Genomic DNA, 12,888 nt, shown 5'->3' with positions numbered 1-12,888 from the left:
AGAAATCCTTGATGAAGTGCTTGTAAAACCTAGCATGTCCCAAGAAACTTCGGACACCTTTGACTGAGATGGGTGGAGGAAGTTTTGCAATCACATCTATCTTCGCGTGATCAACCTCAATTCCCTTTTCAGAGATTTTGTGACCGAGGACGATCCCTTCCTTCACCATAAAGTGGCACTTCTCCCAATTTAGCACGAGATTCGTCTCCTCACATCTTTTCAACACTTGACCCAAATGGTCAAGACAATCATCAAACGAATCACCCACAACAGAGAAATCATCCATAAATACCTCCAAGAAGTCCTTTACCATGTCAGAAAAGATCGACATCATGTACCTCTGAAACGTGGCTGGTGTATTACACAACCCAAATGGCATTCGGCTGAACGCAAACGTCCCATACGGACAAGTAAAAGTCGTCTTCTCTTGATCTTCCAAGGCAATGTTGATCTGATTATAGCCCGAGTATCCATCTAGGAAGCAATAGTAAGACCTCCCAGCCAGCCTATCCAGCATCTGATCGATGAAAGGCATGGGAAAATGGTCTTTACATGTGGCAGTATTCAGCTTCCTATAATCTATGCAAACACGCCACCCAGTAACTGTACGAGTGGGAATTAGCTTATTCTTTGCATTAGGCACCACAGTGATACCTCCTTTCTTGGGTACACATTAAACAAGACTTACCCACTTGTTGTCTGCAATCGGATACACTACCCCAACATCTAACCACTTTATGATCTCCTTTTTCATGACCTCTTACATGTTCTGGTTCAATCTTCGCTGATGCTCAACACTTGGCTTGCTGTCCTCCTCTAGCTGAATTTTATGCTCACAAATGCCAGAAGGAATGCCCCGAATGTCTGCTATGGTCCACCCAATGGCACGTCTATACTTGCGCAAAATCTCCACTAAACACTCAATTTGCTCCTCAGTCAATAATGCTGAAATAATTACCGGCAATGTCTTGTTCGGACCAAGGAACTCATACCTCAAATATGATGGGAGTTTCTTGTGCTTAAGCTTTGGAGGCTCGACAATAGAAGGCTTAGCTGGTGGAGTAGTTCTATTTACAAGATCAAGATCAAGCTTTCTTGGGTGATAAGTGTAGGAACCTCGACCCTCAAGCGCGTTTATAGTTTCCACGTAGCCCTCCATATCACAAGCATCAAAATTTATCAGAACTGCAGTGAGAGCTTCTCCCAAACTTTCTTCTTCCATTTTATGTTCAACAGCATCATCAATCCCATCAAACGAATCAATAACCAAAATACTCTCATAAGCGCTTGGCAACTTCATCCCCTTGCTTGCTTGGAAAGTTACTTCTTCATCATTCACTCGGAACTTAATTTCATTCTTTTTAGAATCCATAAGCGCTCTTCCTGTAGCAAGGAACGGTCTTACCAAGATAATACGAATATCTCTATCCATCACACAATCCAGAATCACGAAATTAGCAGGCAACATGAACTTACCCACTTGCACCAACACATCATTTATAACTCCAATTGGCGTCTTGATAGATCTGTCTGCCATCTGTAATCGCATAGAAGTCGGTCTAGGAGTCCCTAATTCAAATTGTTTGAAAATAGCAAGGGGCATCAAATTAATACTCGACCCATTATCACACAGAGCACTGGCGAATGCATGAAGCCAATATTGCACGGAATAGTGAACGCCCCTGGGTCTCCCTTCTTCTGAACTGTGATGGAAGTGATAATTGAAATCACTCGATGAGTTAAATTCACTGTCTCATGTTGAACAAACCTTTTCTTTGTAAGCAGGTCTTTCACAAACTTAGCATATCCGGGCATCTCTTTGACAGCATCTAAGAACGAAAAATTCACTGTTAACTGCTTTAACTGATCATAGAACTTCTGACACTTAGCATCATCATTCTTCTTTGCCAACCTCTGTGGAAAGGGAGGCTTTGCTTTGTACATCTGAGTCAAAGGGCGAAGAGCCCCTTTTATCGTGTGTTTCCCTGTATCAGCAGCAAATTCTGGAATATTAGTAACTTTTTCTTCACCACGGACTTCCTCATCAATAATAGGCCCATCAGAATGCACCACTTCTTCCTCAATCATCAGCTCTAGATCAACCACCTTCTTGTCAGCACCTTGAAGTATTTTACCACTCCTCGTGCTAATAGCAAAAGTACGTTCCCCCCCCCCCCCTCATCATTCTTCGGGTTTGGAATGGTATCACTAGGAAGCCTTCATTTTCTAGCTGGATGCTGCTCTCTAAAACGATCACGCATATGCTGTTCAAGATTTTGAATAGCTGCTGAATGAGAGACCACCGTCTCTAAAAGCCCAGATAATGTATTTTCAGTGTTCGTCTGACTTGCTAACACTTTCTCAAGCATTGACTCCAACCTCGAACTACCTTGATCATTAGATTGCCCTTTTGGTGGAATGTAAGGGTTGGAACTTCTTTTCCCAAAATTACCGTTGTTGTTGTTGTATCTCCCTTGGTTCTGTCCACCATAGTTGTTGTTGTAGTTCCCTTGGTTGTTGTTATAGTTCCCTTGATTGTATGACCCCTGCCCTTGTTGGGGTCGCCAGTATCTCAGAATTGGCCCGGGAGTCTCCCCTTCGCTATGTAATATGCATACTGAACATTCTCAACTTGCGAAGGGGGGCCCTCTTGATACGAACCCTCTGGGACTTGGTACATTTCAGGCGGCATGCCTGAGATATCTTCACATACGTTCACCTTCTTTGCTTCTCTCTCATCAAGCCTATTTGTCAGTAAAGAGAGACTAGTGGCCAATTGTGCCAATGTCTGCTGCGTTTCCTGGCTATCTTTCATAATGTTTGAATCAACAGTGTTCCAAGTGATAGTCCATCATAATTACTTGAATGCCATGCTTGGCTGTGGGTAGTCAATCGGTTAAGTATATCAGTAATAGTAGCATAGGACTTATTCATGAAACACCCGTTGGCAGCATTATTGGGTATTGCTTGGGTTATAGGGTCCAAACCTCTGTAAAACTTCTCTTTCAAAATCTGTTCTGGAAAACCATGGTTTGGACTCCTATCCAAATATTCCTTGTAACTCTCCCAAGCTTAAAAAAGTTGGTCCCCATTACCTTGTTTGAATTCGTAAATCTGATCACGAATTTCACCCCTTTTACTCGGGGGGTACCACTTCCTGAGAAAAACTCTGATCATCTCTTCCTATGTAGCAATAGTGTTCCGGGGCAGCTTTGTGAACCATTTTCTTTCTTTTCCGGCTAACGAATATTTGATGAGTTTCAGCCGGACTACTTCTTGAGTCACACCCCGTTGGATATGCTGAGAGCACACATCCAGAAAGTTTGTTATATGTTGGTAAGGTCATCATCTACTGCATTCCGAAAGTATCCCTCTTGTTTGAGCATATGATAGAGGGAATTATAAAACTTGATAGTAGTAGCAGTCACCCTCGGATGAACAACTGCGGATGCAAAGTCTTCATCTGTTTCTGGTTCAGCAGCAAAAACATTCTCGACTGGAAGTTCGTTGTTGGCCAGGATCACCTGGTTTATAAGGTAGCAAACGAGGTGTGTTGGAATATGACAAAGACTTTAAGAAGAGTGAACACTATTTAGTAATTTCAAAAACCGTATTCACTGGCAACAGCACCAAAATTTGATATGCTCAAATTACACCTATTAATGGTATAACGTGGACGTTGTCAAATATAGTAACCCAACGAGGTTGGGGTCGAATCCCACAGGGAATATGGTGTGAAAAGTTTGCTAAACAAGTATTGTACTAATCTTGCAGTACTGGTGTATTCCAGAAAAGGGTTTTATAGTTGATTTGGTTTGTGGACTAATTTAAAGTGACTGGAAATTTAAAGTTGTAAATATATGGGTAAAAAGAACCAAGGTTGTGTCCCCGTCAGATAAAGTGTATGGTCATGGGTCTCGATCTTGTTATACTTCTAACGGACTGTTTGTATGGATGTACTTAACCTTTATGTGAATCTAAACTATTTTCCAATAAGAAAAGATTATTTCTTTCTATGCTTTTTCCAAAGATAAGAAAGTATGCATGAAGAACGATTAATTATGCCAAGCAAATTCCTCTTATTCCTAAGTGAATTTATTAAACAAGGTTTAAAGCCCTGAGTTCTTGTTATTTGTTATTACCTAACCCTAGTTATTTTCCCAAGTAAACTAAAGTTTATGGCGTGAGCTAATGTTTGCAACCACAACTATATGATGAATACGAAGAATAAATAAACACTAACAATCCATGATGCGTATATCTTTCACGATCCCAATCACAAAGCACCTATCCTTGGGTTCACAACCTTAGTAAAGGTGTTTAGCTACTCATGGCAACAAGAAAACAATAAAAGATTGAAGATTGCATAATTGAATTATTGTATTGAAATTACGAATAAAACTTGAAAGTAATGAATGTAATTGTCTGGAAATCTTCAAAAGCTATAACAACTCAAAAGTGATTACTACAAGTCTAAAACTCCAGATGTCTGAAAAATAAAACCTAAACATGTATTTATACAAGTCAAAACTTGGAATAATCAATCCCAGTCCTGTTCCATCTCGGCTTGCACTTCGACGGTCGTCGACATGCTCGACGACCAACTCGGTGATCTGAGTATACTTTTATCACTCTGCAGGAACTCTACCGTCGAAGCACTTTGACGGACCGTCGATCATTTTAACGATGCAAGTCGACGATCTAATGATGTAACGATGAATTGTCACTTCGCAGGAACTTTATCGACGAGGCAACTCGACAGGCCGTCGAGCATGTTGACGGTCCGTCATTATGTTTATCAGAACAGATTGTTTATTTTCCTCGTTTTTTCACTTTCCGAGCATTCTAACTTCAAAATACCTGCACAACACGCAAAACACATCAAACTAACACAAACTTGCTCGAAAACAAGTAAAACTTAGAGTTAAAAAACATTAGATGTGCCAAAATTCCCAGCACATCAATTTTCCCTATATCATCTACTTCCACTCAACTCCAAAACATCAATAACAACATCAACAACAACATAGCCAAGATATTACATTCAAACTAGACTCAAATCCGTCCAAAACTTCCTTTCAAATTCAATCCATAGCCAATAACTTCAGCACAACACCTCATGACCTTTCCACCATGAATATTTTCACTTTTAAGGCTTAAACGTTCAAATTAACTCAACATAAGAAATAGAATGAATTTGAAAGGTTTTTAAATTCACCACAACATCAAGTAGAAGCAAGAACAACCACCTTCTATGAACTAGTTGAGGTTTTTAAAGCTTGATCTTCTCTTGAAATTGTTTGGGATGATTATGGATAATTGAGAGAGCTTAGAGGGTCACTAAGGATCTGTTTTTGTGAAACAAATGAGCCTCAAGTCATGGGGAAATAATTTATAAACCAAGGACAAATTCCACCTCCTCATTTCACGGTTCACTTTCACAGCCGTGAAAATTTTTCATGGTCCGTGGAAGTGACCGTGAAACACTTCCAGTGAACCACTTTGCTACCACACATTCCACGGTGGCCAGCCATCACTTTCACGGTCCGTAAAATTATTCACGGTTCGTGGAATGGTCCTATTCCAATTTTCCGGCGAAACGTATTCTTTCCGATTCGTTTGACGTCTAACCTTTGTACTCTTGTCCAAAAATGTTCAAGGACTTATAAAACTCCGAGATGCACCCGTAGTCCTTATACACAACTTCACAAATGATTTGCAAGATGAGTCTACGACAACCGACTTAAAACGAAACTTTAACGTACACGAAGGACGAGATGTAACACTTTGACCCCCCTCAGTAAGTGGACATAACACTTTATGGTAATATCGGAATGACGATGGGTTTGAGGTGTTAGACTAGACTCGGCTTTAATTTGACGTATAGCTTAAACACTCAACTTAATATACACAGGGAGCTATGATAATTTGATGTTAGGTCATGTGCCACTATGATCGTTTTATTTCCTTAAATATTTCCAACTTGTTCTAAACTATTTCTGTTCTATTTTAAATGTCCAAACAACCTTTCAAACATAAATATTAGTTATTAAACGCCTTTATATTCCATAGACCCTTTTGTCCAGCCATAGGGGCCTGAGTGAAGACGAAATACTTAGTGAAAATTTTATAGGGCTTTACATGTATAAATTCACCACCCATATCATATTACATCACTACTAGAAACATAGGTTTTTTCCATTGACATTCAGTGAAAAATTTATGTTACAAAACATGATTTTCCCACCGAACTAGCTCACTGGGAAAACGCATGGCGACAAAAAGATTCTCATTGAAATGATGGGAAACTTCCTAATTATCCGTATGAAAATACTACTATTTAGATTTTTCCCACTGACATTCCGTGGGAATAGCCACTAAACATTTTTCGGTGGAAAAATAGTGATTTTTTAGTAGTGCATATAACAGAGTTCAATTCTTCAGCCTCAAATTTTCTATAATTCTTCAATTGCGTTCCTTTATTGTTCACCTTTCCACTCCACCCCTTTTTGCTGAAGCTAAACTGCGGATAAGAATGGTATGTTTTGCTAGAACAGTTACTCTTTCGGCTTGTAATATTTTAGGTAGAGGTGTCAAAATAGGCTGGCCCAGCCCAATCCAACCTAACCTTAAAGGGCCAAAGAATTAAATGGGCAAGGACGGACTGACCATTTTAATTGAAGGGCCTACAAAATGGCAGCCCAACCTAACCCTAAGCGGACCGAGGGCTAGGACGGGCCAGCCCTTTAAGTTTTTTCGTCTTTCGAAATAACATTTTCTAAGCGATTTTTGGTACACTTTGAACATGAAACTTTTGCAATTTGAAATAGAATCTTCTACTACTCATTCTTGCTCAGATTCATATCATAGAAGAAAAAAATTCAAGAGAACAAATACTATAAATAATTATTTTTTATCACTAATCCAGATCACATTCAAAAGAAATTAAACATAATATAAATTCTAAGACTAAAAAGTATTACTCTAGTTTCTAATTTACAACTTAGTAGTAAGTACTTTTTTTCTCATTACTTTTTATCTTTTTGTTTAATTTACTTATATTTTTTAAAAAAAATTAATTAATTTATTATTCTTTTCTGACCTTAAGGGCTGGCCTCAGCCCAACCCTTGAGGCCTGCGGGCCAAGAGAGGCTGGGCTTTTGAGCCTCACTTTTATATTGGCCAAAGAAATCCTAGTCCAACCCTACTTAAATAAAAGGTTGGGTTGGGCCGGTCTCGCGGGCCAAGTCTATATTGACAGCTCTAATTTTAGGTCACTTAGATCATTTTGGTGTTCAAATTATCATGAACAATCTTTGATGTAATAGCCTGCCTTTTCGTGTAAAATATATGCCTTTCTTTACCCCCCCCCCCCCCCCCCCCCGAAAAAAAAAGGGGCAATTGTGACATGTCAATATTTCATAAATTGACCTTGTGCTATTCACGTTGAATATTAAACAAAAGGAAATAAACCAAAGAAATTGCTATCCACGATTCTACTATATATTTATTGTGAATTATAATGATAATTTAAAAGAGAAGATGTCATGATAAGTGTTTATACTATAATCAAGATTCTAAGCTTTTTATGCATCTATATATATCCATATATGTGGCTGCAACTATGTCCTAACTATACTTATGGTCTAAGGCAAGAACCAAATTTACTAAACCACATTATAGGAGTAATCAATAGTAAATTATAAAGGATCAGTTGGACAGAACATACGATCTTAGCAAATAAATTGATGCGACATGCAAATTTTCTCTTTAATCTCGGTTATATATATACACAGTATCTGTTCTCCTTTTAATGTATCTCATACTTAATTAGCTGAAATTACGTTATGACGAAGTGTTGAAGAGTGAAAAAGTCTCATACAATGGTTAACAAGATGGGTGGTCTCCTTACATGCACCTAGACAATTCTCCCCTCTAGGGGCGTAACTAGCCTATTAAGTTGGGGTTCAATTGAATCCCTAACTTTTGACGCGGAGCATAAATTTATGTGTAAGTAATTATTAAAATTGTAATATATAGTAGATATGAAACCATAACTTTTAAAATATAAAGGGTTCAATAATAAAAATCTTAAGATTGAACCCACAAGATTTAAATCTTGGATCCGCCTCTGCTCCCCTCATGAGTTAGCTTTTGGGATTGATCGAGTTAAGCTGACAATCCATTTCTTTACGCTAAGAGAATTTCATATAAGGAAACCACTCATCCCTTAAACCACCAATGTGAGACTCTTAATAGTTCTCTCTCAGAACTGAAATCTCCCTCTTTTTTAACATATCCAATTTTCTATAAGTAAATTTGGATTAGGATAACGGGAAAACGAAGTCAAATTGCTTAGACATAAGAGTTTTAATTTGTTGAAAGAGCCGGCGGGTAAGTTGCACCATACACAAGCATAGGTGAACTTTATGTGTTCTTTAATTTTCCCCCGTTGCTTAAAATAGGATACCAAGATCTGTACTTGATTGTTTTGTAGTTTGACAAGGAATGTTCTCAAGATTTCTCTATATTTTACTATTTCTTAGCATAATTATCTGATATTCCTCAGAGAATTTTACATATAATATATTACCCCAAAATAATCACTTTTTAAAAATAAAAAAAAATCCACAAAGACTTTTTTGTTTTTGCAATGGTATATATATACATGATTGGTTGAAGCGGTGTCACGTGACACTGCTCTCTTGCTCGCTGGTTTAGCATCCCAACGATCAATGCACAAGTGAAGGTTGATTCGAACAACTTACCTTTTATTATGTGTTTTAAATTTTTCTGAGCTTGCTATAAGGTCATCACTTATCATCAAGTACCACGGGCCTCTCACATGAAAAATGCAAACTTAACCAATATGCCGGATATGAATAATGAACAGTTTAGTTACAACAAAACATTTCATGCTTTTAGAGCGAAGTTATTTTAGCTAACTTTAAGTCATAACTATCAGAATGATATTATAGTTATAATTTTTAATTTTTTGGGATTGAGCTTACTGTTGCGCCCATTTTAAGATATCTACTATTTTTTTCCTGCCTTTTACAATTTCTTGAAGGCATTCATTGTTTTTATTTGTGGGTTGAATTATACTATGATTTATTTAGATCTTACCTCACTGATATTTTTCTAAAACATTTTCTAAGCTTTCAAAACTAAAGTTCAACATCTCAAAGTCGTCCATCCAGTGGCAGATCCAGGATTTGAAGGTCGTGGGTGCTCACTTCCTTAAACATAAGGTTGCTAGTAATCACATAGTATAAATATACAGTCACTCGAACACGACAATAAGAAAAGTTAATGAAAAAACAACGGTTACTATTGTCATCGCAAAAAGCAACTTCCAATCTCAAGTCACATGAGCTACTAATAATGTTATCATTACAAAAAGACACATCTAGTCATAAGTCATAACTGTGCTCGACGGCTTTTCATATGTTGAAAATGATGAATAATAGTATCATTGCTTACAGTTGTGAATATCTTACGCTCTACATAGCAAACTAAACAACCATTCAAAAATTCATCACCGATACTGTTACGAAGCTCATTTTTTATGTGCTTCATGGAAGAGAAAGCCCGTTCCACAGACGCAGTAGCAATGGGAAGAATGAGAGGCAACTTGATAAGAAAATAAATAAGTGGCCAGGTTTGATGCAAATCTGACTTAACCAACTATTTTGCAAGGTCACTAATTCCCTTCAAGTTGAAGAACCTCTTGTCAGAACCACGAGCATAAACTATAAAACTATCAAGCTGACAACTAAGATCCCGAAGTTTGCTACTATCAAACTCATTCATATAACATTCAACCAACCTCATTATCCCGTTCTTATCAAAATTTCCGAATGAATTAAGTCAGTACTCACAACATCGAAACGATTCTTAAGCTCTTGAAGATGTAAATCAATAATAGCATAAAAAATATCAATGCACAAATGATGAGAATATGTAATATCAAGAGATCTACGCTTCGATCTTCCAAGAAAGTAGCTAGAATCCATCTTCGGAATCATTATTTCATATTTATCACAAAAGGAAGAGACATCATCCATTAATAATTCGAATTCACTATCCCTCATTTTTTGTAATCTTTGCTTTGTAAGAGTGATAAGTCCTATAGCATTGACAATATCTTGATCCATCCTTTGTAATGAGGAGCTCAACTCATTTGTCATCATTAGAACTTTCCACATCAAGTGCAACATAAAAGCAAAATCAAATTCCTTAATCGTACTCACAAGACTTTTAGCAACAAGTCTGTCAGTATAATTAGGACACTCACATCCAGTAAATTCAAGCACATGAATGATTTATGGAAATAGGACAATGAGATTATCTAATGTTCTATAATGAGAACCCCAACGAGTATCACCTGGTCGTTGAAGTCTACGTTCTTGATTTAATCCTCGCCCAGTATGCACTTCACCTAATATGAGCAGTTCATCTAACTTTTCAGCTTGATGTTCTCGAAGCAAATCTCTGCGCTTAAAAGATGCTCCAACAATATTTAACACATTAGTAACTATACGAAAAAAATCATCTACATTCGAATTCTTCTTTGCAAGAGCTACAAGTGTTAATTGCAATTGGTGAGCAAAACAATGAATGCAATATATATGCTGATGGAGTCTCGTTCAAAATCAAAGTCTTAAGACCATTTAGCTCTCCCTGCATGTTGCTAGCTCCATCGTAACCTTGCCCACGTATTTGTGATGGACTTAATGAGTGATCTGAAAGAAAAGAGTAGATTGCCTCCTTTAATGAACGAGTAGATGTATCACTAACATGAATAATACCAACAAATCGCTCTACTACTTCGCCTTCTTTGTTAACATATCTCAGAACAATTGCCATTTGCTCCTTGTGTGATATATCCTTTGATTCATCAACTAGTATCCCGAAATAATCCCCATCCAAGTCTTCAATGATGACTTTGATTGTTTCTTTAGCACAAGAATCAACAATATCCTTTTGAATACTTGGAGAACACATCATTTCATTTTTTGGGACGTTTTCTAATATAATGCTTCCAACATCTTCATTAATATCTCCATACCATTGCAAAAGTTCAAGAAAGATACCTCTATTTGAAGAACATTGACTCTCTTTATGCCCGCGGAATGATAATCCTAGTCTCAAGAGAAACCTTTTCACATCGACTGAGCACTCAAGCGACGTCGCGATTCACTTTTGTCTTTTTCGAGTTTCTTGTCATAGGCAGTTTGAATTGAGTGTGATTGATTCATTAAATCAAGCATCCTGTTAAAACACTTGTTGTGGATGCTATTTACCTCTCCAACATGAGCTCTAAATCTTTCAAGAGCCTTGTTCCAAGCTTTAAAGCCAACTTTTGTATAAGTTTCACTCGTATTTTCGTTACTTTCATGTTCATTTTGGAACAAATAGCAACACAAACAATATGCAACATCTTTTGTTATACTGTACTCCAACCACTTACAACGACCCTTATACCAATTAGGATTAAACTGGCGCATTTCCTTCCCAAACTTAGTTTTAGGAAAATCATGAACCTCAGGTTGGCAAGGCCTTTTTTGAATATAATATCTCCTAACTTCATCACGTATATTAGGGTTATATTCTACAATAGGCTTTCTAATTCCTGGATCAGCTTCAAGAGATTCTAAATTAACACCCGAAGGAAATGTTTCCCTTCGAATTTCTAGAGCCATGATTTCCATTTGAATTTCTGGAGCTATGGATGAAGCAACAGATGGATGAGTAGAACTAGAACTTGGTTGCCCAATTTTCCATCTCGCGATATACTTATCCATCTCGATTCACAAAGATAATTCCTACAAAAGTAAGATTCACATAATTCCTAAATCAAGTTATAGACAAGGCACAAAAATATAGAGTGTTTCTCTTAACCAGATGAGAATCAATACTAAGGAAATATTACATGTGTGTTTCTAGTCAAAATACCTTTAACAACAATACCAGTAGTCATTGAAGAATTCCGTTCTAAGTTACCAATTTAAAGTAGTAATATTTAAATTGGTAACTATAAGGAGCCACAAGTCCAAAGAAAGAAAACAAGAAATTATCATTTACCAATCATAATATATAATATATTCATCAAATAACAGAAAAAGTTCCCCTAATCTGAATTTAAAGCATTAGCAAATAGCAATAGCATTGAAATCCCAAACTCAAAGTTCTTTTTTTCAATATCTAACTTTAATCAAAATACTAAATCTTATTACCTTGCCTTTTGTATTTTGATTTTGAAATTGTTGAGATTTGGGAAGAAGAAGAAAGCTTGCTAGTTGTTGAGAAGCTTACTAGTTGTTGAGAAGCTTACTAGTTGTTGAGATTTGGGGAAGAGGAAGAAGGGTTTTGCGTAGAGAGAAAGTTGTAACCTTTTAGGAAAGGAGATCTAAAAAGTAGAAATAATAAGTAAAAACCCAAAGTCAACAATGAAAAATAAAATAAAAATATTAGAGTTTGAATATAGGAAAGGTCAGACTTTTCAACGCTTTTTATTTTTTATTTTTTTTATTTTATATAATTAATACTTTGGGAGGAACAACTTTTAATGTGAAAAAATAAAAACCAACAGCGGGGATCGAACACGCGACCTGACTGCGGCTACGCGCTGAACAGTAGCCAAACACCAAAGCACCCACCAGCAGTTTTGTTCTTTGGGTGCTTATTAATATATTATACCTGTTTTTTCATATTTTCTATGTAAATAATACGAAGTTCATGTCGGGTCAATGGGTGCTCGAGCCCCTGCACAGTCCACCTGGATCCGGCCCTGCGTCCATCTAACTTGAAAGAAATGACCAATGAGACGGAAGAACATCATTAATTGAAGGAGATGATTAATTTCCTTAAAATCGGATCGGAAAA

At 37.0% G+C, this 12,888-nt stretch overlaps 1 protein-coding gene across 1 annotated transcript; it reads right to left on the bottom strand.

The window, feature by feature from the left end:
* Window positions 1–11,070: 11,070 nt before the first annotated feature.
* On the bottom strand, window positions 11,071–12,376 carry LOC132638441 (uncharacterized). The gene is made up of 2 exons (XM_060355318.1): window positions 12,240–12,376; window positions 11,071–11,828 (listed from the first exon to the last, which is right to left on the bottom strand). The coding sequence occupies exon 2, from the start codon at window positions 11,805–11,807 to the stop codon at window positions 11,166–11,168; it is 642 nt and encodes a 213-aa protein (XP_060211301.1). The 5' UTR covers window positions 11,808–11,828; window positions 12,240–12,376; the 3' UTR covers window positions 11,071–11,165.
* Between the last annotated feature and the right edge of the window lie 512 nt (window positions 12,377–12,888).

Source organism: Lycium barbarum, chromosome 4 (assembly GCF_019175385.1).
Source record: "Lycium barbarum isolate Lr01 chromosome 4, ASM1917538v2, whole genome shotgun sequence".
Classification (NCBI taxonomy): domain Eukaryota; kingdom Viridiplantae; phylum Streptophyta; class Magnoliopsida; order Solanales; family Solanaceae; genus Lycium; species Lycium barbarum.
This window is presented reverse-complemented; position numbering and strand designations above follow the sequence as displayed.